Source organism: Prionailurus viverrinus, chromosome E3, assembly GCF_022837055.1.
Source record: "Prionailurus viverrinus isolate Anna chromosome E3, UM_Priviv_1.0, whole genome shotgun sequence".
NCBI lineage: Eukaryota > Metazoa > Chordata > Mammalia > Carnivora > Felidae > Prionailurus > Prionailurus viverrinus.
Window position 1 is genome coordinate 32,677,016 of NC_062576.1, and position 22,352 is coordinate 32,699,367.

Here is a 22,352-nt window from a genome sequence, read left to right on the forward strand (position 1 = left end):
TAATTATTCCGTGCGGTTCCTTCAGGTTGCCCAGTTAGAGGATAAAGTCGATTAGGCAGCAACACGTCTGCCTTATTTATCGCGGTATGCCAGGGCCTAGCCCAGAATCGAAAACATACTAGGTGTCCAATAATTTTTTTGGTTGTTGACTGACTGACTGAGTGCCCCCGACAGAGAAGTCCTCTTGTCTCCCCTCGGCCGGTGACCTGGGGTTGGGTCAGGGCGCCGGGCCTGGCCGGGCCCCACCCTGCCCTCACCAAGGGCCTCCCACATGCCCATATATGGACGCGATCAGGACAGCTCAGGCAGGGTCTGTGAGGTCAAGGCCTCTGTGCCCTCACAATGCCCAGGGGCCCCCCCTGTGTCTATAAGAGGCTCACAAGCCGGGCCCCCGGCTCACAGCCCACCAAGTTCCACCTGCTCACAGGTTGGCTGGCTCGACCAAGATAGACCCCCTGCTCTGAGCATCCCGGCCGGATCCATCTAGAGCCATGGCCAGATACAGATGCTGCCGCAGCCACAGCAGGAGCAGGTGCCGTCGCCGCAGACGCCGATGCCGCAGACGAAGGAGGCGATGTTGTAGGAGGCCGAGGAAGAGAGGTGAAGGGGCGCGCCCCGGGGCGGGGTGGGGGGTGAGTGCGGCTGGGCCGGGGGTCCCACCGCCCCGCTGAAACTGCCCCTCCCCGGTTCCCTCCGCAGTGTGTTCCCGCCGCTACAGGGTGGGCAGGTGTAGGAGAAGATGATCCACGCACGGGGTACCGGTCCGCCACTCCTGCCCGGAATTCTACCAGCCAGTCAAGACCGACCTGCCGCCTCTGAACATGCCACCAGCACCATGACCTGAACAGGAGCCTGCTAACGAACAATGCCACCTGTCAATAAATGTTGAAAACAAAAAAAAGAATCGCGCCCTCGTCTCTCTGTCTTGACGGGGGGGGAGGCCGGGAAGAGGGGACACGAGCGGCGGTCACTGGATCTGGCTCCAAGCTCTCTGTTCCGCCCCGGTCACCACCATAATCTGCTCCCGCGCCGGCCGGCCCTTTGTGAGTCCCACCGGGGACGGGGACGGGGGCGGGTCCTGCTGGCGTAGGAGGGCCTCTCCCTGGCTCTGGACTTGCTCCCTGCCCTGCCCCCGGACAGCCGGGGAAATGCAGCTCCTGCTCAAGGTTTCACTACACCCCAAGTGCCCAGGTGTCTTCTGTTTGAGAACAATGCTGCCGAGACAGCACTGAATGTCTCCCTAGTTCAGGGCACGAGGAATCTTGCCCGGCTCCTCTTGCCCCCTCAACCCACATGATGCACCGGGGGCTTAAAACCCCAGTGAGATGTGGACATTGTTCACGATGGGTTGGGAGACTGAGTCTGCTTGGCTCAGTCAGATCCCGGCAAAGCCCAGGGCATTTCGTCAGTCTCAGGGAGCTCGGTGAGAAAGTGACCGCAGAAATGTCGTGGCCGTGACTTCCCTTTATTGAAAACCATACATTCATCACGTCTGGGGCTCACACTGCAAGATGGGCATAAATGACCCGGTCTTTTCAGGTAAGGACACAGAATGGGACTGAACCCGCTTGCCTGACCCCGCGTATCTGACTGTATACGGGCAGGATGGCAGGACGGCTGGACGCATAACACCCCCTCACATCCCGGGGCATTTACACTTAGGGCGGCACTAAACAGCATATGAATACTAGGGTGGGATCAAGCCCTCTGTACTGGTTTCCTAAATAGCCGCTGTTAACAAATCCCCACAAACTTCATTGCTTAAAACGCAAATTTATTATCTTGAATTGGGTTTTCTGGAGGCTCCAGGGGAGAAGAACCAGTTCCCTCATCTTTCCCAGCTCCTAGAAGCCACCCGCATTCCCACACGGGACCCAGCCAGAAAGTCCCCCTGCACCTAAGGTGACGTCCACAGGGTTAGAGGTCGGACAGTTGCTCCCACGTTCTGGATTTTACTGGGATCCAAAGGACAGTGAGGCCCAGGAGAAAGGAAGATGGCACAGGCGGAGGGGAGCACCACCTGGGCTGGAGGGGAGCACCGCCTGGGGTGGGAAGGGGGTGGAAGGCCAAGGGCACAGACTGATGCCCAGCCTTGCCCCGTATTTGCAGAGCGACCTAGAGCAAGCCACGTCACCTCTTTATGGGAAGCGGGAATTGGAAAGTAAATGAATGCAGTAACAACCCATTCAAAACCCCTGATCGCGGCACAGCCCCAGGGTGGGGAGGAAGCTTCAGGAACGAGTGGGTGAGAATGACACCCAACTGAGATGGATTTGTACAAAATGTTAGCACTGTTCCTGTGGCCTGAGGGACCCACACACATTTTTTAGGCAAGGCAAGGGGGTGGCCCTGCCGGCTGTGAAGGGACTGGCCAGCGTGGGAACAATGGTAGGGTGGGGCCGCCAAGTCATAAAGGGGGGGCCCCTTTATATATAAGCCCGCAAAGAGCGGCCGGCAGACCAGACCAACATTGACGGCAAGAGCAGGCGGGCAGGCCTCAACCCTCCTCCCCTACCCCCAAGGCCAGCCGTGCCCTCAGCCTAAGCCACCTGCCCCGGGACCATGGTCCGATGCTGCAGGAGGAGTCCGAGCGGACACCCACAGCAGGGGCAGGAGCACGGCCAGCATGAGTGCCAGGACAAGGAGCAGGAGCAGGCGGTGAACGCAGAGGACATCCAGGTGGACCAGAGGACCCACAAAGACTCCTGCTACAGACACAGGCGCTCTTCCCAAAGGCGGCGGTACAGGGCCTGCAGGAGGAGGAGACGCTCCTGCCAAAGGAGAAGGCGCCAGCGAGGTGCCTGCAGGTCCAGGACCGGAGGTGTGGCCAGTCTCGCCCCTGATGCGCCCAGGCTGGCACGGGAACCCCACCCCCGGGAGGCACCCCCCCCCCCAGCCCCACTCCTGACCCACCCAGGGTGGCCCTGGGACCCCACCCCGTGACACCCGAGTCCTGTCCCCAGAGCCCTGTAACCAGGACTCTTTTCCCAAAGGCCACAGAAGGGTCAGGACAAGGAGGTGCCAGAGGCGACACTAAACCTTCCGGGGTCCATCACACACCCCTGGATGGAAATCAAGGAAAAGTCACCCGCCAAAGAACCACCCGGTGAGACCAAAGCAATCCCCTGACGTTGGATGCTCCTTGCCAGCCCACAACATCTTGACTGAAATGCACCAAAGTCATCTGTCAAATAAAGCTTGAGATAATAAATTTGCTGTCCAGTCTCCCTCAGGCACAGATACAAAAAGTGAACAAAATAAACGGTATCCTCCCATTACCCAGAGTGGGCAAGGGTGTGCTGGGTGGCTGGGGAATGGGAAGCAGGTCTGGCATGCTCCAGCAAGAGGCGCTGGACTGAGGGAGGCCTTGGGGGCCACCGGAAATCTTTTTTAATTTTGTGAGAGAGACACAGCACGTGCGGGGGAGGGGCTCGAACTCACTGACCGTGCGATTGTGACCTGAGCCAAAGTCGGATGCTTCACCGACTGAGCCGCCCAGGCGCCCCTTGAACTCTTAAATCCCTGTCGTCAGGGCTGTGCTCCCTCCGGAGCAGAAAAAGGAAAAGTGCTCAGAAATGACTCCTCACCCCCCTCCCCTACACCCCGTGCTGAAATCGTGTGCTATGGGCACGTGTACAAAGACTTGTGACCACAAACAGGAAAACTTCTAGTCTCCCAGAAGTACAGCTTATACACAGGGCACAAGTTATAAGTACACCTGTGCAGCCCTCCCCATCGCTCCCCTCCCCCCCCCCCGCCTCCACCGCCAGGTCAAGGAACCAGACATTTCCAGCCTCTCTCCTCCCTCATGCCAACTGCCCCCCAAAGGAACCACTACTCTGACCCATCCTCACATAATGTCAACGGCTCTCTGGGGCTGGGTACTTCTGGAATGTGGGGAGGGGAGCCTATGTGTTCTCCTGCTTCTGGAAATTCTATCCCCAACTGTCATCCCAGCTAAAAGGGGGACTTTTGCCAGCACAAATGAGGCAAGGTGGCCGGCCTGGAACTCTGACTCCGTCCTGGCCTATAGGTGGTGGGACCTCGAGGGGGCTGCTGGTGGCTGAGGTCTGAGACAGGTGTCAGCCCAGACTCGGCTGTCCGAGGGCGGGGGGCAGGGCTCCAGGGGCCCCTTTGTGATGTCAGCGCCCTGCCTACTGTCCTCACAGCCCCTCCACTCCCCCCATCTCCAGTGGCCTTCCCTCCCGGTCTGGAGAGGCAGCCAACGCGGGCAATGGGTTCCCGCTGTGCCAAGCTCAGCACTGGCCACAGCCGGAGCTACGAATCCCCCATGAAGAAGCTCGTGGCCTGCGTGAGTCAGGATAACTTCTCCTTGTCGTCCGAGGGGGAGGGAGAAGAGGGGGGAGAGGAGGAGGACGACGAGGAGGTGGAAGAGGAGGAGGACGAGGAGGAGCTCCCAGTGCAGGGCAAGCTGCTGCTGATAGAGGACGAGCGGCAGGAGAAGGAGGGTGCGGAAGAAGAGCCTGCGGCCCAGCAGAGCCCCGAGCCCAAGCAGACGCACTCCTGACCCACGACGGTGACCCAGGAAGAGGTTCCCACCACTGTTCCGGCGAGAAGAACTTTCCGAAAAGAGTCAATAAAAAGTCTCCCAAGGACTTCGCCTCTCTGGTCTCTCCAACCCCACGCCTGCAGTGCCGTGTGTGTGTGTGTGTGTGTGTGTGTGTGTGTGTGTGTGTGTCTGTGCGAGCGTGTGCCCTTGTGTGCGTGTGGGTAGGGACGGGGAAGAGCAGGGGTCAGGGACCCCTGTTCCTGGTGTCCAGCTGGAAGTTCTCAGGAGGCCCACGCCCCCGTGGCTTCTCAACCACCCTCCCCTGCCTCGGCGAGTAGGAAAAGTGGTAGCCAGGACTGGAAGCCGGCCAGGTCTGTCGGAAATGTCGCTGGGGTCACGGTGGCTGCCTCTGGCCACCCTGGCCCCGGTTCTGGGGTCAGAGCACATGGAGGGGCCTCCAGTCCTCAGCCACTGATGCTGCTGAAGTCAGGGTGACCACCTGTGCTCCCCGCTGCCAAAGGCTCACTTCTGCCTTCATTAAGGGGTCCAGCTGCCAATGCTCCCATCACAGCAATGGGCAGTGGGAGCCCAGAGAAGGTGCCAGATCCAGACGCAGACCCGGGCCCTTACTCTGGCCTTCAAGAAGCATTGGAACGCGTCTGTTGCCACTCTTGCCCTGGCTCTCTTAACCCTGCTCTTGCCAAAAGAAATAACCAGTGAGGTCTCACCCCCTTCCCTCGGTCCCCCGAGCACCAGGCTCCTGGGCCCAAGAAGGATCCTGGTGGGGGCTGCTGGAGACAGGGGTGCGAGGCAGACAGTATTTCCAGAAGATTCTCAGTGCGAGGAGAGGCCCTGACTTACTCGAAGGGGAGGCCACCGCTGAGGCCCGGAGCAGGCAGAGGGCATGTGATGTCGGGAGGAAGAGACCCTGCTGTCCAGGGCCCCCAACTCCATGCCCCGACCAAGGAACTCGGTGAGCCGGTTCCGTCCCTCTGTCCACGCCCCATAGGTCCGCCTGCCCAGTCATCTGCCCGCAAACATCCCCGTCGAGCCTCTGCTGCATACCAGGCACCATGCCAGGCTTGATGGGCCCTGAGTTGAATAAAACACAGACTCTATCTCACTAAGTACTGGAGGGCCGGGAAGTGGGGAGTCAGCAGTGGAGGGGAGGCAGGAGCGGGGAGGGAAGGGGGGAGGAGAGTAGGGAGAGGGGAGGATGGGGGAGACAGTCCAGAGACAGTGGCCCAGCACTGAGAACCCAACCAGCCCCACTGAGCTCACACAAGCAGAGCCCTCAGGACAGAGAGGGCCACGCGGGCCCTCCGTGACTGAAAGGCAGGACTAGAAGGGGCCAGACCTGGACTGGAATCCTGGCTCGGCCACTGATGAGCTGTGGGACTCTGGGCTGGTCTCTCAACCTCTCTGAGCCCGTTTCCCCTTTGTTAAATATAATAATGAGACACCCACCTTCCAGGGTGCATTAGTTTCTTAGGGCTGCCATAATAAATTATTACGGATTTGGTGGCTTCAGACAATGGAGATTTATTCTCTCATAGTCTGGAGGCCAGAGGCATGAAATTAAGGTGTCAACAAGGTCACACCCCCTCCGGGGTGTCCTTCCTGCCTCGTCCGGCACACAGGGGCCCCAGGACTTCCTTGGCTTGTGGTCAAGTACCCTCATGGGCTCTGCCCCCACCTGGTTTTTCTCCCTGTGTCTCGTCTCTCTCATAACGACACTTGTCACTGGATTTGGGGCCCACCTGGATAATCCAGGATGCCCTCAAGATCCTTAATTTACTTACATCTGCAAAGATCCACGACAGGTTCCAGGGGTTAGGACGTAGACATATCTTTGCAGGGGGGCCAGCATTCAGTCTACTGCACAGCGTCCCTGGGAGGCTGGAGGGCAGGGCTGCCTACAGAAAACGTGGGGCCCGGAGGCCAGCCACACAGGAAGCGCTCAGTAGACGAGAGCGGCTTTCGCCACGACTGACGGGACATGCTTAGTAATAACCTGCGACAAAAGCAGGTGGTAGCAAAGCCTCACAACGAGAGGCAAAGCTGTGCATGACCAACAGAGAGAAGCGGGGGTTGGCTGGGGGGGCTGCTGGGGGCGGGGAGGACAGAGCGTGGGGCGTGGCAGCAGGGAATGGGAGCTACAGGCTGAGCGGCCAAGAGCAAAGCCCACGGGCATCGGCCAAGGTGTGGGGAGAGGCAGGCGGCTGCGGACGGAGCATCGAACGGACGAGCGAGCTCCGACGGGGCTGTGTGCAAACGCAGGGACCGGCTTTCCGCTCTAGGAGCTGGGAGGTCTGAGCCGGGCCAGGGTGGTGATTCCAACTGGATGGCGGGGCTCCACCATCGAGGAGGGGAGCAGGGTGAGGAGCAGGGAGTCAGGAGAGGCAGGCTCTCAAGGCGACCCCGCAGTCAGGCTCACAAGAATGCGGCGAAGGAAGGAAAGACATCCCTTTGTTAGATGAGGAAACCGAGCCTTGAAAACCAAAACACGCTACCCAAGATCGGACATAAGCCCAAACCGGCGTTTGAACCAGGTTCTAAATCCCCCGGCTTGAAACATGGCTGGGGAGGTGAGCTCACCAGGCAGACCACCCATCAGTCCATCCGGTGACTCTTACCCGCCGTGCGGTAAGCCATCCAGTCGACTCGACGTCTGCCCACCCGCCCGTCTGGCTGTGCACTAGTCATCCACCCGATGGGCCGCCCACGAGGCCAGCCAACTGCACCAGGGTCAGAGAGGTGCTCCTGACTTCCACGCTGCGTGGGGGGAATACGGAAGCGCACTGGGGATGCTTAGACAGCGGGTATGGAGGTCCTTCTGGGGGCTGGCCCGGAGCCAACCACCGGACGTAGATTCTCTAATTCATCTGACGTCCCGGGAGATCGGTATTCTTCAAAAGCCAGAGGAAAGCAAGCAGCAGATCAGGGATATGGACCCAGCTCCATCCGACCCCAGGGTCCCTACCGCTTTTTTTTGAAATTTTGTTTATTTTTGAGAGAGACGGAGACAGCGTGAGTGGGGGAAGGGCAGAGAGAGAGGGAGGGAGAGAATCCCAAGCAGGCTCCGTGCTGTCAGCGCAGAGCCCGATGTGGGGCTCGACCCCACGGACTGTGAAATCATGACCTGAGCCGAAACCAAGAGTCGGACGCTTAACCGACTGAGCCACCTAGGCGCCCCAAGGGCCCCTACTTTTAGCCAACAGATGGGACTCTCCCAGAGCGCCCCTGAAAGCGACCCCGCCCTGGGGTGAAGGCAAGGGGCAGGGGCTTTGTCCCAGCCTGGCCACATCTGTCACACCCCGGTGGCCTGTGCCATCACAATCAGCCCCAATTATATAAGCAGGGGCTGCCGGGGCCTCTGTAAAGCCGGGCGTGCTGCGAGAGGAGAAGGAGGAGGCCTCTGCCCCTCCAAGCGTGGCCTCCCATGGACACCAAGACGCAGAGCCTTCCCATCACCCACACCCAGCCCCACGGCAACTCTCGGCCCCAAAGCCACACCTGCAGCCAGTGCTGCGGCCGGAGCCGGAGCCGGAGCCGGAGCTCCGGCCACAGCCCAACTGGCCACCAGAGCCAGAGTCCAGACCCCAGCCCCCCGCCGAGGCACCAGAAACACAGCATGCGCTCCCACCGCTGCCCCCCGCGACCCACCACTCGTTCCTGCAGCTACCCCAAGAACAGAAGGAATTCGGGAGGAAAGGTGAAAAAGAGGAAGGCGGCCAAGAGGAGCCCGCGGGTGTATAAAACAAAGAGGCGGAACTCAGGTACCTTTCAAGCAGGTGGGGAAGGGCCACAGGACCCTCCCCTCCCCCCTCTCCGACCCCAGACGAGGGAGAGCAGCCCCGCTGGACCTTAGGGGGAGCGAGGTAAAGGCAGCAGCCTCTAAGCCAGAGCACAGAGGAACCACAGGCAAGGGTGGCCAAGGCGAGGAGACTAGGGCGGTCGTACAGGTGACGCGCTGATGGACTAGCTCTTCAAACAGAGTGGGATGATGGGCAGGGGGGCCAGACTGTGGGTTAGCTAGATGGGTGGATGTGAGGCTGGCTGGGTAAACCGCTCATTAGAAGGTTGGTCCACAGAGGGTTGGGTGACCAAGGTTAGGTGGCTGAGTGGACGGAGGGAGCGAGGGATAGACGGCACCCCCGTCCCCCCCCCCCCGTCCCATGACTGGTGAATGGATGGTGAATGGGTTGGGCGTAGTTCGACAGCTGCGGAAAGAAAGGCGAAATGGCTGATGATGGGCTAGGTGGGTAGACGAGCAGATGAGTGGATGGATAAAAGGGTAGATGAACTGGCTGGTCAACTGGAAGCCTGACTGCACCGTGGGAGGAAGACGTTTGGACGGACAGACTGAATGGGTAGCCTGGATCCAGTTTAGTGAAAGGACGTTGGGTAATAAAGGGACTGGGTGAATTCATGGATGGTTGGGTGATAAGTGGGACAAATGGGCGCATTCACAGAAGGCAAAAGGGGGTTGACAGTCTAATAAGCTCCACCCACACCCCCCGTATTTAGTTGCCGGTGAGCAGTCCAAAATCCAAAGGAGGCAGCGACGCATTCCCAGTTAAAGGTCCTCTCCCCTTCCCGTCCCTCAGGGCGGAAATACAACTGAGACAGCACCCCATGGCTTGTTCCTGCATCGGCTGTACCCAAATGAGAAATGCCATCGCGCACTAGAAGGAAGTCAAACTTTTTGCGGGAACGCATTATTACAGTGATTTCTATGCAATGTTGATTAAAGCTTGTACGCTGGATGACCATTCCTGGAGTTGGTGTCTTGGTTTCACGAGAGGGGGCACGTGGTTGGGGGGGGGGGCCTGGCTTGGAAGCTCAAAGAAGGAAGAGGCCCTGTAAGGAGCAGGGGCGTGGCTCGCGCCGGGACCTCGCGGAAGTGTGCGAACCAACGCGAGCACAGGAGCAGAAACTAAGGCGGGCTGGACACGCCAGGAAGCTGAGAAGCAGACGGGCGGAGCCCTCCTCGGCCCTGTACCTCCCACCTCGGTGCACACACACCCGAGATGCCCACAGGCCCACATGTTCATGTGACCCACGTGCCGTAGCCAGCACACAAGAGTGGCAGGAGACAGGCGAGGGGAGGGGTCGGGAATGTGCATTTCGAAGTCCAGAGCACCCCGAGTTTGAACCCTGGCTCCCGTTTCCCTGCTGGTGACGCTCCACAACTTAGCTAAGGGCCCAGGTACGTTCTGGGGCTGTGCTGGGCTCTGGGAACACAGAGGACACACAGGGCCCCGTCCAGAACATTCTGGGCCAAAGGAAGAGTGTGTGCAGGTGGTGGGGCAGTGCCAGGTGGGGGCCAGGTCCTGCGGGGGTTTGCACCGGGAGCCTGGCCGTTCAAGTCACAGGAGGGTCTTAACAGGGTCCCGTGCTCGCTGCCAAGTGGAGACGGAGCTACAGGGAACAGACGAGCCGGCACAGAGGGAACAGCCATCTGGAATCAGTCTCCTCCTCTGGAGGTGTCGAGGGTGTGAAGGGGCACGCAGGCCTCACACTTTGCACATAGTTTGCACTGAAGGAGCCTTTGCAAAAGTAATAAGGCAGATGAAGTACCAGATGGTGGGAATGGTTAGGGCCCCATGTAAATGACCACAAGTGGCTTAGGGTCAGACCCAAGTTCCTCCGAGACCACCCCGCTCCACGTCTAACCGGGTAATCATTTCTCCCTTCACAGTCCAACAGCCCAGTCACTGCCTGGGAAAGTACCCAGCACAGCGCTGGGCACATGGAAGCTTGGGATTCCCTTTTGTGTTTCACTTGGCATCTGGGCTAACGGAACCGAGGGGAACATGTGGAGACGGGTCAGGCGTGGAAGTGATCGGGGAGTCTGCAGTAGACGGAAAGGAACCAGGAGGGGGCCTTACAGCGGTGGCGACTTCATGAAAGTGCCATCACACTGTATGTCAATTACAGCAAGGCTGACTTTTGCGGGACAGTGGCAGGACCCCGAAGGTCCCCCCTCAGATCTCTGCTGTGTGGCTTTAGAGAGTCATTTCCCCTCTCTGTGCCCTGGTCTCATCTCCCGAGGAGTTACCTGGAAGGGGTGGGGATGTTCCCTGAGATAATGCAATACAAGCATCCGGTACAGGGTCAGGTACACAGTGTGTACTTCCTGGGCCCCTGTCCTCCCCACAGCAGGGAGATGTTCCAGGTTGGCACCACGTACCTATGAGAGGATGTGGGGAGGGCCCGGGCGGGCTGGGGAAATTACCATTTACTGAGCACCTATGAGGTGCCAGATGCTTTGACATAAATGTTTCCACTGAATCCACACACCTAAGGCAGGAGACATTACCGCTCCCATGTTATAGATGAAGAAGCTGAGACTCAGAGGTAAAATGGTTTGATAAGGTCTGCAGGAAGGCAGGTGTGAGATCAGACGCTTATGTTTTGTCCCAAACCACCCGGTTTCCTATTAAAAATGTAAGGCCAGAGGATGCCATGATAGTCACGGACACCTCAGGGCAAAAGAGTTTGGGGAGCCCTTCTGGGGAGCACATTTTAAGGGAGCAGGTGGAGACAGAGGGTCAGAAGATGAGGTCAGGGACTTTAAGTCCCACTCACCAAAGGACCTCCCTATTCCCTGGGCAGTGTCCTTTTATGACATGATCACTGAAGGCAGGAGATCTATTGTGGAGACACAATCTCTATAATAAGAGAAAGTGAACTGGGAAGCAGATAGACTGGGTCACATGTTCCCATGTTTCCAACACTCAGCAAAAAGTTTCACAACCACACACACACACACACACACACACACACACAGATGACCAGTCACATAGACAAAGGACTCGCCCTTGCGGAGAGAGTTAGGTTTACATATGAACTCCTCAGCACGTGCGCACGCGCGCGCGCGCGCGCGCGCGCACACACACACACACACACACACACACACACACACACACACACCTCTTCACATGCCAGCAGGCACTCACAGGCACACGGCCCCCCTCTGGCGCAGACACCGATGACAAGAGGAAAAACAGCAAACCACAGGCTCATTCTTTTACTTGCTTGGTTTCGGGTGGGGAGGCAACAGTTCGGGGGCAGGTCCGCTGGAAACCCAAATTCAGGAAACAGAAACAGCCGCTTTGTTCAGCCACTGGGAAGGTCGTGCAGATTCTGAAGGCAACATGTCTTGCCTTTCCGCTTGAGAGATTTCATTTGGGTGGGATATTGGGGGTGCGGAGTAGCCTGAGAAATGCTGGGACACGGCCTCGCCCGTGGTGGGGCTGCCATTCCTACGGGCCCCGGGGGTCGCTCGGGGGTCCCAGCAGTCCTGGGGCACATCCTGGGTTGAGACGCCCCGTCTGAGTACAATTCAGGAGGAAAAATACTCAAACTCTGTACCCGTACAGACCCAGATTCAATTCCCAGCGCCCTCACTCCCTCGCTGGACGACCCTGGGCCTGGCTCTTAACCTCTCTGAGCCTTATTTGCCTCTTGTGCTTTGCTAAGAGGTCCAAGGGGCCCCCTGCTCTTAACTGCTGTATCCCCAGCACCCAGCCCGGGGGCCTATCAGGAGCTCAGTGCACATACGTTGACTCGGTTAAGAAAAGGAGCAGGCATTAAGGCAACAGTGAGATGCCACCTGTGTGCCCACTGCATGGGCAAAAATGGCAAAGGATGGGTAATAAGTGCTGGTGAGGGTAAACGAAGCAGGGACGGTTGGCTGTGGCTGCTGAGGGCGTGATGGTGGTCACGCACGCTGGCAGACAAATCAGGCGGCGTCTATTAACCTTTGAAGCGCGCAAGGTGTTTCTCACACGTGTGCCGAGAGGAGGCCCAGGGAGGTCCAGGGTCACATTGGTTTGTAAGAGCCAAAACCTGGCAATAACTCACGGGGCGCCTGGGTGGCTCGGTCGGTTGAGCGTCCGGCTCTGGCTCCCGTCATGATCTCATAGTTTGTGAGTTCGAGCCCCGCGTCGGGATTGTGTCTCCTTCTCTCTGCCCCTCCCCAGCTTGTGTGCGCTCTCTCTCTCTCTCTCTCTCTCTCTCTCTCTCAAAATAAATAAACTTAATTTTTTAAATGTTAAAAAAAAAAGAATGGGGGTTGATCTCTCTATTCAGAGGGCTGGCAGATGTCGTTGGGTGAAAAGAACAAGATGGGGAAAGATCCATCATTTACAGAACAAAGCAGCCTACACAAAACAACACTTTGTTTTTATGGGGCAGGGGGCGGAGGGGAAGCACGACATAAGTGCCCACAAAAAGATCTGAAAGTGCAGAGACCAAGCCGGTGCCTGGGGTTACGTGCGGGGAGGGAAAGTGCTTTAATTATTCTATCCAAGGAAACGGAAGAGTAAGTCGAGGAGAAAACGAAATGAGCATCGGCGAAGCATCCAGCAGGTGCTCGGCAAAGCTTTGCTGACCTTGAAGGGAGAGGGTACAGGTGCGGCGATTATAAACTGAGCACAGAGAACCCATGATTATAAACTGACGGCTCTCCGGCCCACGTTTCTGGGCTTGGTGGTCCAGCCAAGGTGGCCCAGAAGGCTCTCCCCAGAGGCACTCATCACCGCAGGGCAGGGACAGGCCAAGGACAGCACACGGCCTTCTCCCAGCCAAGCCTCTGCCTATAAACCCTTCCTGCTTAGCCTCATCTCCTGCCACCTGCCACTCGGGTCTTCAGAGTTTTGTCTCCAGGCCTCTGCCCGTGCCGTGCGCCTCCAGAAGCACACTCCCTTCTTGTCCCTTGGCCACGTCCTCCCTGGTCTTTCACACTCGGGTCCAGGATCACCTCGTCCCAGAGCCCGCTCGGGGCCCTGCCGGCCTGGCCGGGTGCCTCTTCTGTGCCAGCGGGCACCGGGCCTCCCAGGTCACGGGCCACTGTCGAGCCTCCGGAGACGAGATGCCTCCCGAACCTGAGAACGGGGACCAATTCAAGCCGCGGTACCTGCCGTTGGCAGTAGCTTTCTCACAGTGAGCAGGGCGGTGAGGTGAGGAGTCATCCTTGGCCCCGACTCCCAATGTCCCGGCCGGCTGTGTGTGTTTCCGTGTCTGGTTTCATAGCTTTTACACATTCTCTTTTGCCCTCTGTCCACTGCCAAATGGAACTGCCAGGCCCACCACGCTTGGAGTTCGTGAGGGTTCTTGGGGCCTCTGGATTAAGTCCATTTGCCTGAAGCCATCACACTTACTGGCGGGGGGGGTGGCTGGGGGAGCTGGGCCTGGAACCAGGTACGTCTGGGCTCCGTGACCAACGCCCTCAGATACCCTCTTTCCTGCCCCTCCCATTTCGGAGTTATTAGTACAATAGCCCCTGCTTTCTGCCTACACTTCATCTCTGACCTACCTCTTTCCCCACCTGTCGCAGGGGGATAAAGAGACCGCTGGAAGGTTCTCATCAAGTCTCCCCAGGACCAGGGAGGAGCCCTCCTGTTGTCACTTTGGAGTCCAGTCACCACCTCGCGCTACCCCTCCTGGCCTTTCGGCCTCCTCTGCTGTAGAGGAGAGCCTTCTCCTTGGACTCGGGGGTCCCGAGGGGCGCACGCGTTCCCTGGAAGCCGCGATCTTTCCCGCTGTCGGGACCGGCTGGGACCAGGTTCCACGCGCCACAGCGAAGCAGGGGCCTCTCCAGACAGAGGCCTCAGGTGGGGCTCAGCCTCTCCGAAACTCCTGTTCGCGTTCCACCAGCTCGCTGAGTAGCGCTTTTCTCCTCTGGTAAATGAGGGCACCTAATTACTGCCACCTCACAAGACCGTGGGAAAGAGCAAGTAAGACAATATGCCAAAAAGTTGTCACCCGGCCCAGAGCTGGGGGCCCGGTAAACTGTGATTCCTCTCCCCAGGTCTCCCGGGAAGTGAGGGCTGACCCCCAGGACTCAGGCCTTGGACTCCCCAAGCAGTGTTCTCTCTTACAATGTCCCCCGGCTGTCCTTTGGTACTGGTTTTGCACCCACTTGGGGGAATAGGGTGGTGACACCCTGGCGGGTCAGGGACAGTTGTGAGGTACGTCCCAAGGCCTCTAGTGCAGGTCACTGTGGCTAAAGACCCAGCTGTCTGGAAGGTCAGAAGCCAGAGGGTTCTTTCCATATCCAATCCTACAGTATTTCCTGGGCCTCAAGGACTGGCTCCAGCCGTCAGGGTGACATCCAAGCCCTTCCCACCTCCTAGCCGGGACCCGCCGGACAGACTGGACCCCTGCCAACCCCTGCGCTGAAGCACAGGTGAACCCCTGCGCTCACCCCCCTTGCTGTCTACACCAACACGACGCCCTCTCTCGGGTCCTCACACACGCCTATCATTCCCACCGCAGGGCCTTTGCATGAACTGCTCGATCTCTGTGCCTGGAGTCACCTTCAGCCCACTTTTAGAAACACCTCGACTCCGTCACCATCCAAAAGGCCTTCTCTGCCTGATCTCACTCTTGCCCCAAACCCGCATACCTCTCGTCGCTCCCTGTCCCCATGTTTATTTCCCCCGTGGCACTTAGCACAGCGTGAAATGCTTATGTGAATTCCCTGCCTCCTGTCTGTCTGCCTGAAGACCCCTGAGTTCTGCCAGTGCCTGGCAGACAGCGGGCACTCGACAACTAACCTGCTGAATGAATACCGAAGGAGGGAAATAGATGCGCTCTTACCCCCATCCTGCAGATAGGGAAACGGAGGCACAGAGAAACCAAGAAGCTTGCCCCAGGCCCCATGTTCATTAAGTGACAGGTTTAAACCCAGGCTGATGGTTAGCCGTCTCCACGATATAAGCCACACTGCTCGGGGCTCCCCAGAGGCACCGCCTCCCATGGGAACCCGGGCTGCCGCCACAGGCTGGAGGCAGGCGGGATGGAGGAACACCGGGGCAGAGGACAACTTCAGGATCGCAGGCCCTAGCCAGGGACAGCTTTTCCCGGCAGAACTTGGCCAAAGCTGGAAAGAGAAGCTGAAAAACTGAGCCCTGTGGGCCAGGATTTTGATTCCCCACTGCTGCCGGCTGGGGCCCCACATGTCAGGCTGCCGCCCAGCAAGCTGTGGACAGAGGGCTGTCTCAACTGCCCTGTGACAAGAAGTCGCTTGTGCCAAGCACCTTCTCTGCCGGGCACTCTGCTTTGGGCTCGGTGTGCATCGCTGCTCTGCGAGGGCCAGAACTTTCAGGGACTGTTTGCAGACGGGGCAGACAAGGCCCAGAGAAGGCAAGCTGCTTGCCTAAGGTCACACAGCTGGGAAGCAGCAGGCATGGGATCCGAACGCAGCCCTGTCTCGATGTGGAGCCTGAGCTCCTCGGGGCTCCCGCACTGCCCAGCTTCCTGCGAGCCTGGGGCCAGTCCTGCGGGGAGAAATGCCAAGAAGGCAGATGCCTGTCAATCAACCGATTTCTTTTTCCCTTTTGGTATCTGGATTTGGTTTCGTTTTGAAGTCAGGGCTTCAGAAAATGAAACCAAAGCTAGAGTGGCTGTCCTGTTGGCGGTAAGTGTCCTGGCCGTGTGCTCAGTGATTTGAGCCTGAGTCACCACGGCTTTCACAAACAGGATCTGGTCAGGGTGGAGGATGGGGCCGAGCCCACTGTATGGGCAAGAAATTGGCGCTCAAGGATGAATTCAGAGCCACAGAGGGCGAGGTGGAGGCCTAGACGCTGACACCTAGGGCCTCCTCAAGCTCCGAAGTGAGAGGGAAGCTGGCAGAACCGTCCCCACTCCTCCCCAGGCAGGCTCAGGATACAGATGAATCTCTGATTTCTCTGGCATCTACTGTTTTTCTAGCAGGCAGACCAGGATTTGAGATCACCAGGAACTGGGGGAGGGAGCTGACAGCACGGTGGACACGGGTGAAAGCTTTGGGGGGTCTGATATATCCTGCAGCTCTGCCCCTTCTGAGCTGTGTGCCCCAAGGCAAGCGATTCCCCTTCTGAGCCTCAGTTTCTCTGTCTGCAAAATGGGCAGATTAGATTGTTACGCCAATTCAATGATCTAAGGACTGTAAAGCATGTGGCACACAGTCACCTCAGGCCAACACGTCACAGGTATGAGTCAAGGGGATGGAGGAGGGGGGCTTCCTTCACAGGCATGGGTGGGAGTGTGGCAACAAGACGGGGCTGTGAGAAGGGGGCTCCAGACCCCAAGGAAAGGGGTGGCTCTCCCATAGAGCCATCGAAGCTGCCAGTGGGGGTTAAGGGGGCATACGGACCATCAGCTATTTATAGATTTCCCTCTGCCCAGAGGCCTGCTGAGGAGACTGGTGGCAGGAAGGCAGATCATACAGGAGCCAGCCCAGCCTGGCCTTCTCTGGGCCCAGACCACGGCCCCCAGTTCAGGTGAGAGGGAAGTGCTACCCTTTCCCACTGCCAGCATCCAGAGCCCTGGTTTATCCCCACAAAACTCTCTTCCTTCTGCTTCGCCCATGCCTTCTCTGGCCTGTGGCCCTTGGGTTAGGGCTTCTAAAGTGGACACAGGGATGGGACGCTTGGGTGGCTCAGTCGGTTAAGTGACTTCAGCTCAGGTCATAATCTCATGGTTCGTGAGTTCAGGCCCCGTGTGGGGCTCTGTGCTGACAGCTGGGAGCCTGGAGCCTGCTTCGGGTTCTGTGTCTCCCTCTCTGCCCCTCCCCCACTCATGCATGTGCACATGCGCACGCTCTCTCTTTCAAAAATAAATATTAAAAAGGGGCGCCTGGGTGGCTCAGTCGGTTAAGTGTCCAACTTTGGCTCAGGTCATGATCTCGCAGTCCGTGAGTTTGAGCCCCGCGTCGAGCTCTGTGCTGACAGCTCGGAGCCTGGAGCCTGCTTTGGATTCTGTGTCTCCTCCCTCTCCCTCTGCTCCTCAGCCACCTGTGCTCAGTCTCTCACTCTCAAAATTAAATAAACATTAAAAACAAATTGAAACGGACATGGCATGAAGCCACGTGGCTACAGGACCTAACACGCTGCCCGCAGGCACCCTCAGAGGAACAGAGCAAGACCGAACGCCTGCTGAATGCTTATTATAATGAGGGATGGCTCTGAGTGTTTGACCCATAATCCCTATAATCCCTGCTGCTAGGAAGGAGGTACTATTTTTGTTTCTGTTTCACGCATGGAGAAACCGAAGCCGAGGGGTTAATTACACGCTCAGAATCACAAGGCTGGAAAGTGGTACAGGTGAACTGGAATCCATGTAGTCTGGGTCCAAAGTCAGACTTTTAGCCACTACCTTTTTTTTTTCCACCCCCACCACAGGGCACAGCACCAGCAGATAGGTCCTCTGGAATGACCACAGCACCTGACCACTGGCACATGCACGTCTCCACACCTTGTCTCCCACGTCCTTGCACACTAACGCACGCACGCGCGCGCACACACACACACACACACACACACACACACATATATACACACAACACGGGACAACTACGTTAGTGACGAATACCAGCTCCTGCCAACATGAATTCCGGGAGCTGATGGGGTCCTAAGCAAGGCTGGTTCTGGGCCATCCCCTTGTGTTTAAGAGGAAACGTGGGCAGCCTGGGGCCAGGGAAGGAGAGCACCAAGGGGATGGGCGGGAGGACCTAGAACCCATTAAGGCTTCAAGGAGACGAGAGAGCTGGGCTGCAGTCTGAGAACGGCCTGTAGAGGGCAGTATGTGCCAGCGGGAAGCCACTCGCCAAGCCCCCAGCCAGGTCAGTCTTCTGCGTAACCCCTGAAGAGTCTGGGACTAACCACGCACTAGCCCCGACCCTCATTAGTTCTTTCTTGCCTTCAAAAATACACGTACCAACCAGGCACGTACTCCGTGCTTCTCCACGACAGACAGACACCGGATCACGCACACGGATGTACAAAGTATAGCTGGCACCATCAAGCCCCCATGATCCCAAACCAGAGGTATGAGTGCGGGGTGGCGGCAGTAGCGGCAGATGCTTGACCGAGTAGCGGGAGAGGACTCTGTAAAGTAGTAGTTGGGGGAGAGGAGGGCAGGCCAGGAAAACTCAAGGTAGGTTTTTGGAATCATCACATCAATGAACCATCTTTTCATCCGGCTCCAAAGTGCGTCTGGAGGTGCCCAGCTGTTTCTCTCCCCAAAATAAGAGAGGAGGGCATTCTCATCCAGAACCCCACCCCTCATCTGCCAGTCGCTGCAGATCACAACCCCTCCGCGGGGCCTCAGTTTCTCCAGCTGTCCCCTGGCGTGGAAGCGGAGCCAAAGCTGCCCTTAACGGCCCCGCCCGGTTTCCGAGGAACTCGGATCCGCAGTCGAGGCGCCCTTCTCGCGCTTCTGAAGGGTTCCTCTGAAGCCTGTGGTCAGGCCGCCGCTTCCTGGGAAGCCCAAGCCAAGACCAGGGCCAGTGACGGGCTGGGAGGGGTGCGGGGGGACAGCCGCCCGAGGGTTTGGGGCTGCGGGCGGCAGGGGGACGGCGGGAGCAGCCCCAAGGGGTCCGGGGCCGGATCTGCAGGTGGGACCCCAGAATCGGGAGGTGCGGGGAGTGGAGAACAGAGATCTACCGGAGACGGGTGCCGAGATACCTGGTGGGGGGAGGGGAGAGGGGTGTGTCGGAGCCAGTCCAGTGTATACTAAAAGGGCTTGGCTGCAGAAATCTGCGCCCTAGGGCAGTAGTGGGGGCAAAAGTAGGGGCTCCAGGTGCAAAGGGGGCATCGGAATGGCAGGGGGTCCAGAGCCCTTGATGGAGGGGTCCTAGGATGGGTGTGAGGCTGGGTCAGGGGAGGGGGGGTGCCTCCCCGCGGAGGGTCCCTGATGGCGTGCGAACGGTCGAGCTCGCGTGGCCCGCGCCTCGATCCACCGCCGAAAAAGAAACCGAAAGTGGCGCGGAAGGGCGGGGCCTGCGGGGGGGTGGAGCCTTAGGGGGCGGGGCCGCCGCCAGCGGGCCCCACCTCCTACCCAGTTTAAAATAAAAGACTGGTGCAGGGGCGGGCGCGGAGCAGAGCGAGCTGCGGCCGTGGCAGCTGCACGGCTCCCGGCCCCGGAGCATGCGCGAGAGCCGCCCCGGAGCCCCCCGCCGCCCCGCCCGCGGCGCCCCGCGCCCCGCCGCCAGGTGAGCCGGGCACTGGGCAAGGAAGCGGGAGGGAGAGGGGAAGACAGGACAGGAAAGGACGGCCGGGTGTCAGGCCGGCCTCGGGGGCCGCATGATGGGGTCGCGGCCGCCACGCCCCTGGCCCCCGCCGGCCCCACCCTAGCAGCCCCCCGCGCGCGGGGTTCCCGCAGCGCAGCTTCTCTGCCTTGGTCCAAACCGCCCGGACGAGGCGCCAGTCCCCGGCCTGGCCAGCAGGCGGCGGCCGCGAGGCGGCGAGCCGAGGGCCCGGTGGCCGCAGTCGGGGCAGGTTGCTCCCCGCACCTCTCTCCACGCCCCCCTCTCTCACCCAAACTCTGAGCGACCTGGCGGCCGGACTCCGCCTCTGCCGGGCCCCCAACCGCCTGGAGGAGCTCCGCGGACGGGGAGGCCCGTTTGCTAGCTGAGCCCCCGGAGGCTCCCGGGGGCCGCGCCGACTCGCTCCTGCGCCCCTCGGCCCTTTCGGACGGGCCCGCCCCGACTCTTGGCTCACCGCCCGTGTCTCCCCCAGCGCACCCCCGGACGCTATGGCCCACCCCTCCGGCCGGCCCCGCGTGTAGGATGGTAGCACACAACCAGGTGGCAGCCGACAATGCAATCTCCACGGCAGCAGAGTCCCGACGGCGGCCAGAGCCTTCCTCGTCCTCGTCCCCGCCCTCGCCCTCGGCGGCGCCCGCGGTCCCCGCGCGCCCGCGGCCCTGCCCGGCGGCCCCGGCCCCGGCCCCCGGCGACACGCACTTCCGCACGTTCCGCTCTCACGCCGAGTACCGGCGCATCACCCGAGCCAGCGCGCTGCTCGACGCCTGCGGCTTCTACTGGGGGCCCCTGAGCGTGCACGGGGCGCACGAGCGGCTGCGCGCCGAGCCCGTGGGCACCTTCCTGGTGCGCGACAGCCGCCAGCGGAACTGCTTCTTCGCCCTCAGCGTGAAGATGGCCTCGGGCCCCACGAGCATCCGCGTGCACTTCCAGGCCGGCCGCTTCCACCTGGACGGCAGCCGCGAGAGCTTCGACTGCCTCTTCGAGCTGCTGGAGCACTACGTGGCGGCGCCGCGCCGCATGCTCGGGGCCCCGCTGCGCCAGCGCCGCGTGCGGCCGCTGCAGGAGCTGTGTCGCCAGCGCATCGTGGCCACCGTGGGCCGCGAGAACCTGGCGCGCATCCCCCTCAACCCCGTCCTCCGCGACTACTTGAGCTCCTTCCCCTTTCAGATCTGACCGGCCTCGCACGCAGCATTAACTCGAGGGCCTTGTTATTATTAATTATTATTTCCCTGGAACCACGTGGGTGCCCTCCCCACCTGGGTTGGAGGGAGCGGGTGTGGGGGCGAGGCGCCTCCCCTTCTCGGCTGGAGACGAGGCCGCAGACCCCTCCCCATGTCTTGGGGGCGGGGGCGCACCCCCCACCCCCCGGTGCTCCCTCTGGATCTCCCTGGTTGTTGCAGCACCTTAACTGTATGTGGGGCCAGGACCTGAATTTACCTCCTACCTCTTCATGTTTACATATACCTAGTATCTTTGCACAAACCAGGGGTTGGGGGAGGGTCTCTGGCTTTATTTTTCTGCTGTGCAGAATCCTATTTTATATTTTTTACAGCCAGTTTAGTTAATAAACTTTATTATGAAAGTTTTTTTTTTAAAAGAAAAAAGGTTTCTAGAGCGTGTGCTTTGCTCCCAGGATTTCCCCCGGGTTCTGAACGGGTCCATGGCAGAGCGGTCCTAAGACTGATGGGTTTGGCTGGAGGTGGAGTGTGACCTGTGCTCTGTGGCCGGGGGACCTGCATGGTTCCAGCCCTCCGGGGGAGAGGAGTAGCTGGTCCAGCGTTGGTGTTTCGTGTGGGGTTAAATGGCAGCTCCGTGTTTGAGCCCTTAACGTGTGCCTTGCCCTGTTCTGGGTTTTCCATGCCTCAATCAGACGAGTCTATGAAGCAAGACGCTTCTCATTTTTCCAGAGGAGAAAAGCAAGGCAGGGGGTGAATGTGCCTGTGGCCATTCCCGTGTCAGAGAAGACACCTGGGTGTCTTGTGGCTGTCCACCCAGAATCTGTCTGAAATGGATGACAGAGAGGAAACTTCTTTCATTCTGTGACCACAAAGACTTCCAGGAAGGTGGGGGGGGGGGGGTGGGGGCTTGATGAGTTTTTGGAAGAGGAGGGGCACATTCTGAGACTCAGCCTCGGCGGCGGCAGGGGGGAGGGGACATTTTAGGTGGGGTGGGGGATACAGGACTGGGCCTGACTTCCTTCTTCCCATCCCGTTCTGTCTCGTGTACTTTTTCGGTGAACACCCAACCTGGAGCCAGAAAACTGCTTTGTGGTCTGTGGTGGCAGGAGGGCCCTGCTCACGGCTTTGGGCAATTCCCTTGGCCTCTCAGGGCCTCAGTGTCTTACCTCTAAAATGGGTTTGCTGGAGGAGGTAGCCCTCAGCAGCAGGTGCCTAGGTGCATCGCGGACACAGGTGAGGCGTTCAGGAGCTGGGGGAGGGAATGGGCGCTCCAGGACGCTGCGGGGCTGGCCCACCCGGCCAGGAAGTGCCCGTGACACGGGCTTTACGGCTACTCCTGTGTTGGTGGGTTGGTGGGTGGCCTGACGGATAAGCCATGCTGGCAACTGGGCGGCCCCACCTGGTGAACCGAGTCACTTTTGGGTTTAGGGTTCAGCAACCTCACGGACGTGTCGCGCTTCATTTTTAGAAGTTAGACCGGCCCTCTGCAGCTTAGGATGGAGTGTCCTAATATTTAATAATACCTTTCAGACTTGAAAGTGCAACATAAAACTAACTTGCTGGAGAACTGGAACAGCCCAGGCCTGTCTTGGGGATGAAACCGGTTCCAGCCCTCAAGGTTAAG

The 22,352-nt window shown here is 59.3% G+C and overlaps 4 protein-coding genes and 1 long non-coding RNA gene across 6 annotated transcripts; all 5 read left to right on the top strand.

Moving 5' to 3' along the window:
• Positions 1-229: 229 nt before the first annotated feature.
• On the top strand, positions 230-892 carry LOC125154627 (uncharacterized). Its single transcript, XR_007147862.1, has 2 exons — positions 230-600; positions 700-892. It is a non-coding gene; the product is annotated as an uncharacterized LOC125154627 (long non-coding RNA).
• A 1,550-nt stretch (positions 893-2,442) lies between these two features.
• Positions 2,443-3,211, top strand: PRM2 (protamine 2). Its single transcript, XM_047839142.1, has 2 exons — positions 2,443-2,821; positions 2,994-3,211. Exons 1-2 carry the CDS (start codon positions 2,563-2,565, stop codon positions 3,035-3,037), a joined length of 303 nt encoding a protein of 100 aa, XP_047695098.1. The 5' UTR covers positions 2,443-2,562; the 3' UTR covers positions 3,038-3,211.
• A 753-nt stretch (positions 3,212-3,964) lies between these two features.
• PRM3 (protamine 3) lies at positions 3,965-4,598 on the top strand. Its single transcript, XM_047839140.1, has 2 exons — positions 3,965-4,036; positions 4,194-4,598. The coding sequence occupies exons 1-2, from the start codon at positions 3,985-3,987 to the stop codon at positions 4,526-4,528; spliced, it is 387 nt and encodes a 128-aa protein (XP_047695096.1). The 5' UTR covers positions 3,965-3,984; the 3' UTR covers positions 4,529-4,598.
• A 3,293-nt stretch (positions 4,599-7,891) lies between these two features.
• Positions 7,892-9,285, top strand: TNP2 (transition protein 2). The gene is made up of 2 exons (XM_047839141.1): positions 7,892-8,289; positions 9,121-9,285. Exons 1-2 carry the CDS (start codon positions 7,953-7,955, stop codon positions 9,135-9,137), a joined length of 354 nt encoding a protein of 117 aa, XP_047695097.1. The 5' UTR covers positions 7,892-7,952; the 3' UTR covers positions 9,138-9,285.
• Positions 9,286-18,194: 8,909 nt separating this feature from the next.
• Positions 18,195-21,132, top strand: SOCS1 (suppressor of cytokine signaling 1). 2 transcript variants are annotated; one of them, XM_047839138.1, is made up of 2 exons: positions 18,195-18,330; positions 20,023-21,132. In XM_047839138.1, exon 2 carries the CDS (start codon positions 20,073-20,075, stop codon positions 20,721-20,723), a length of 651 nt encoding a protein of 216 aa, XP_047695094.1. In that variant the 5' UTR covers positions 18,195-18,330; positions 20,023-20,072; the 3' UTR covers positions 20,724-21,132. The 2 variants fall into 2 exon arrangements, with proteins under 2 accessions (XP_047695094.1, XP_047695093.1); XM_047839137.1 differs by lacking the exon at positions 18,195-18,330 and adding an exon at positions 19,388-19,496.
• Positions 21,133-22,352: the final 1,220 nt, after the last annotated feature.

Coding starts and splice junctions, on each gene's coding strand:
- PRM2 (XM_047839142.1), top strand. CDS start 2,563: ATGGTCCGATGCTGCAGGAGGAGTCCGAGCGGACACCCACAGCAGGGG. Junction 2,822..2,993: donor CTGCAGGTCCAGGACCGGAG/GTGTGGCCAGTC, acceptor CTTTTCCCAAAG/GCCACAGAAGGGTCAGGACA.
- PRM3 (XM_047839140.1), top strand. CDS start 3,985: ATGAGGCAAGGTGGCCGGCCTGGAACTCTGACTCCGTCCTGGCCTATA. Junction 4,037..4,193: donor TCCGTCCTGGCCTATAGGTG/GTGGGACCTCGA, acceptor CCCCATCTCCAG/TGGCCTTCCCTCCCGGTCTG.
- TNP2 (XM_047839141.1), top strand. CDS start 7,953: ATGGACACCAAGACGCAGAGCCTTCCCATCACCCACACCCAGCCCCAC.
- SOCS1 (XM_047839138.1), top strand. CDS start 20,073: ATGGTAGCACACAACCAGGTGGCAGCCGACAATGCAATCTCCACGGCA.